Source organism: Plectropomus leopardus, unplaced genomic scaffold (genome assembly GCF_008729295.1).
Source record: "Plectropomus leopardus isolate mb unplaced genomic scaffold, YSFRI_Pleo_2.0 unplaced_scaffold18122, whole genome shotgun sequence".
In the NCBI taxonomy this organism is placed as follows: Eukaryota; Metazoa; Chordata; class Actinopteri; order Perciformes; family Serranidae; genus Plectropomus; species Plectropomus leopardus.
Window position 1 is genome coordinate 1 of NW_024619523.1, and position 5,027 is coordinate 5,027.

The 5,027-nt window shown below is 38.7% G+C and overlaps 1 protein-coding gene across 1 annotated transcript; it reads right to left on the reverse strand.

Annotated features, from left to right (window-relative positions):
* Nucleotides 1-350: 350 nt before the first annotated feature.
* LOC121964998 (rho GTPase-activating protein 4-like) lies at nucleotides 351-3,649 on the reverse strand (the record flags this gene model as incomplete). The annotated part of the gene is made up of 5 exons (XM_042515166.1): nucleotides 351-578; nucleotides 698-803; nucleotides 1,481-1,609; nucleotides 3,289-3,366; nucleotides 3,589-3,649. Coding segments are annotated over 5 exons (602 nt in total), but the record flags the coding sequence as incomplete, so codon positions are not given.
* Between the last annotated feature and the right edge of the window lie 1,378 nt (nucleotides 3,650-5,027).

Consider the following 5,027-nt stretch of genomic DNA (forward strand, 5'->3'; position numbering starts at 1 on the left):
TTTTTTTTTATCAACTACCTCAATATCGATATTGTGACAATTTTGAAGGGTTGACTTCACTGACTCATGAGTGATGAAGATAAATGAATATGTGAGTAAAAAATAGAATGGCAAGAACAGTCTAGTAAGTTCAGCAAATTACATCACTTTACTATTATGCAGCCTTTAAAACCAGGAAAAGACAACACTTATATTATGATATTCAAAATCTCACATATTTACCCTCATATCACCATATCGATACAACAGACATATTGTCCAGCCTAAATTTGTAACAATTACATATTCAAGCTAACATCATATAATCTCAGATAATATCACAATAATATGAATGATTCTTCATCTCTCACCAGTACTCCTGCTCCAGAGTCATATGCTTCTCGTAGACGGGGCCCGGCAGTTCTGATTGGCTGGGGTAGATGATGTCATGTTGGAGGATCATGGTTTTGACAAGATCATTGACTTGCGGCTGCCGAGCAACAGCGTCATCAGAATCCAACCCCCTCAGCAGGCTTGGACCGAAGCACACGGCCAGGTTGTAGGGCTGCATCATGTTCTCATCACTGTATTGAGACACACTGGGAGCATGCACACAATGAAGTGTTATTTTTGGCACAGGGGTTCTATAAATCATTAAGTTTTATGACTGTAGCAGATATGACAAAAGATATCCAACACTGTGTTAGGTGTATCTTACTGATTGAGGAAAGCGAAAAGGTAGCGCAACACGATGAGGAGAGGCCGTGGGAAGGTGGAGACGATCGCTTTAATCTGGGCGGCTTTCTCTGTCACCGCCTCGATTTCTGGTCATGACAGAAAGGAGTAAGATGAGATTAGAATACATTTTATTTTTTGCAGTTACAGTTTATCCATGCCTGCAGCAGTTAGAAACTATATCAGATGCATGAATCACTCAAAATTCTGACTTAAATGTTGTGACAAACAGTTTAACTACAGAGGTGCTGTGGCTAGGCTGATTTATTATGCTGCTGATAGGAAATCCAAGTATTTATGGGGAATAAACAACCTGCAGGCAGGTTCACAACCTTGATTAGCTGTGCAAATTGTAACTCACAGTTTCAGTTTTGGAAAAACAGAATTGGCCCTAGAGGAATAACAAGTAGACTGTGGGAGAGATAACAACAGAGAGCAAACAAGACAGTGAGATACACCAGCAGAGAGTGGAAGTTGCACTACCTTGCATCAACAGCATGTGTATTTGTGGGGGAGGAAACAAGTTACTCTGTGTGCGGAGCATCGGTGGAGTCATAACCACCATGTAAGGCAACTACTGAATGTTTATTCATGTGCAGTTTACCCTCCCTCTGCTGCACATGAGGGGGTGAAAGGGCAAATTGAGGCAGAATAGGCACCATATGATACCTAAATAAGTGAATAACCAAGAACAAACATGAAAACCTGCATGACCTGAAAACAGAAACACACACAGACATATAGAGGGTATATACAAGGGACTTACGGACACACTCCAGCAGCTGAGAGTAGTTGTCATAAGGGAAGAGAGGAGGCTCAAGGTCCCTGAAGTAAAGCTTCAACACACCGGCCACAGAGTCCAGGTCACACTCACTGTCCGACAGAGGATCCTCTCCTACACGGAGAGATAAGAAAACAGGTGTGATCACTGTAACACTGTAACAATGTAGCAACAAAAAAATAGATTAATGCAGTGTAAAAATCTGAAAGACGTGAATTGTGTTCCTCAAAAAGTCTTATTATTGTGAGTGACATATAAGTTGAATAAGGCTATTGTAATTAGCCATAGACACTATTGCCGTTATCATCCACTTTGGAAAAGTCTATGAAGTCTATAAGTCTTAAATCTATAAAATATTCCTTACCTTCCCTTAAAGCTGCTATAATCAATATTTTCATTTTATAAATTGATTAAATGACACTTTAATTTCTATTATGACCATTTTCCTAATCTCAGCAGAGCTTTTTAGCATCTTTCAGCTCAGTATTTGAGTTCCCTATCACTGATCTCCAAAAAACTGTTTTTTGCTGACAATTGTTGTTTGTTAAAAAGCTCTTAAAACTCACTGTATACTACTTGTCCAGCACCAAGAGGCAGATAGACAAAGTTAGCAACTTGCTAGCAAAGCACTCAGCTGTTCAAGAGCCATATATTTCCATCAGGAGTCAAGAGAGCAGAGTCAAGAGTGACTATGGGATGAGCATGACTTCAAATGAATGCTAACATAGCTCTGTATCTGCCGAATGTGAAGGGCAACTGTTTACTGACTCGCTGCCATTATAAACTTTATGAGACGATTTCATGTAAGTGTTGTGTTTACAGATTTAAATGGTCAAAACTCTGTTGATATGGTTTTAAAGTTAAGAATAAAAAGTAATTATTTACACTGTTTACTTCCTGACTAGATCTACATGGTCAACATGGAGGTGGCTGAGCCGGCAGCTGGCGGCTAACGGTGCTAACTCCATGAACAACGCTAAACAACAACAAGTATGTTGACAGAACTAACGGTGTTGACAAGGGGGGAACGGAAAGGTCGATGTTACAATTGATGCACAATGACGCCGTCCTGATATCAGCAACCATAGTATGAGCTCAGTGCAAAGCTGTGGCATTAGTGTTGCATGAATGAGTCCTGAAATGCATAAATAAGTTAGTATTTTAGTTCTCCTTATTCCTTTGTCTTGTAGTCAAAAGTTAGATTTTTGGTTAGATGCCTCAAGTTAGATAACTGAAGCTTAAGAGACTTTCATGTTTTTTTCTACAACACAAAAAGGCGGTTCCTAAAAAGTGGCTAAAACAACGTTGGCTTTTTTTCATTTGTAAAGATTATCTTGCTGAACAAAACCTTAAAGTATTGTAAACGTTTGTTTACCACAGAGCTCTTTTTCTGCAGTAAACCAAAATCCAATGGAAAAATCCCATTGGCTTTCCGATGAGGAAAACAGGGCAATGCTAACTTCCACACTGGAATACAAAACACCCATCATCCCTGCAGCTCTTTATTAGCTACCCAGCTGGATAAATACATGCACAAACATGCACATGTGACCGGACCAGTTTACTACAACAAATCACTGAGAAACTTTATATTACACATAGAGCGAGCAGGACTTCGTGCTCTGCTCAGGACGCCATTACTCCACTGAATCTTTACATAACAAATAGTGGTTTGCTGCTATATTTATGCTCGATTGCCACATACCGAACTTTAAACATGATAAAATAGTAATCCAAAAAATATTTTACCCTAATCAGAGATATAAGTGAAGCAATTTTATAAGTTTATTTACCTCTCTCAAATGCATCTCTGATTTGGTTAACCTCCCGCTGTGACCCAGGAACTCTGAATATTCCTTCATGGTGGAGTCCTAAGACACACACACACACACACACACACACACACACACACACACATACACAAAATCACATATTATATGTTCATACATCGAACATTTTTCATACTGGAACATTCAGGATTGGAGGACACAATGAAGGACACAAAGGACACACACAATACTCTCACCCTCTTATTCTCAGTGATCAAAGCTCTCTCAGCATGGCTCATTGCTATACCATAAAACCAGACTCACCGTGAAGGTTTATGAAACGGATGCAGCTTTCAACCACCACAGGAATCTGCTGCCCAGAGCTCTGGAAAAAAAAAAAAAAAAAGATGAGAGGATCATGTTAGAGACAGAAGGAGGATACAGATAAAGGTGCAAAGGAAAAGGACACGTTCAACATGAAAAATCAGTTCTGTTCAGTTTAAATCGCTGGATTTGTCAAATTTGCAGAAGAATGTAGAGTAGGTAACACAATATTGGGGAATATGTATGTAAAAAAGCAAAAAAAAAAAAAAAAAAGAAAAAAGCTGCACACAATAAGCAAAAATATGCTGTATAAATAATAATTAAGTTATGAGATTTATGATGAAATAGCAGCCATAAAAGAAGGAAAGGGATATGCAGGGGAGACAGTGATTAAACAGAGGAAAAGAGTTACAGCAGCTAATGAATAAGTGATTTCGCTTAATATAAAAATTAAGATTTATTTTTTTTTAAATACTGAGGTCATGAGTCAAAGACGCCAGAATAAATTTCAAAAACGCTTTGATTATTTGAGATTTTGATATTTTATTCATCGAGCTGCATGCTCAGTTCTATGTGTTGCACGTTTTCATGTATGAATAAAATACATATTCCATAATTTCATACCTGAGTAGTAGGGTCAATTCATGATCAGTTTTGTTTCTTCCAAGTTCTGCAATTCCCTCAATCAGTTGAATGATTGACCAGGATTGACTGGTGTTTTCACCTGTCCCCTTTTAATTTTTTTTTTGGTCAGTTCAAGTCTCCTGCTTCCTTTGAACTGGCGAGCACACTATTCATTGTGAAACTTTGTGTGGGGAAAATCAAAACACAGGCTCCTCCAGTCTGCACATTGTTTAGTTGGATTTTGCAGGGAAGTCTGACACAGCAACTGATGTCAGTCCAGGTGTTCAAAGGGTTAATCCATACAATACTGGAAAATAAAATATACTATATATAAATAATGTCAGTCATTTTCTGTAACCGCTTTTCCTAAATAAAATTAATTATTATTATTTTTTTTTACCTCTTGACAGTGCCAGGCTAGCTGTTTCCTGCCTTCGAGCCTTTGTGCGAAGCTCAGCTAATTGGCTTATTTATTTTACAGATATGAGAGTGGTATCAATTGTCTTATCTAACTCACTGCGAAAAAGCAAATACGCGTATTTCCCAAAATGGAAAACAATTTGTAGAACTCTTTAAATGGAAAATGTAACTCCCCTCTACCCCCCACAACCTTATGCCAAGACCTCAGTGTCTTCAATAATATCTACGGCCCTGGTCACTGCATAAAAAAGCCTGCTGGCTTGCAATGCAGCATAGAAGCAGTCACAGACGGGGTTTGATACCTGTGTCCGAGACATTCTCCTTCTTCTTCTGCACCAAGCCAAGCACAGCGGAGAGGAGACAGAGAAAGAGCACAGATTAGAAGAGGCAGAGTG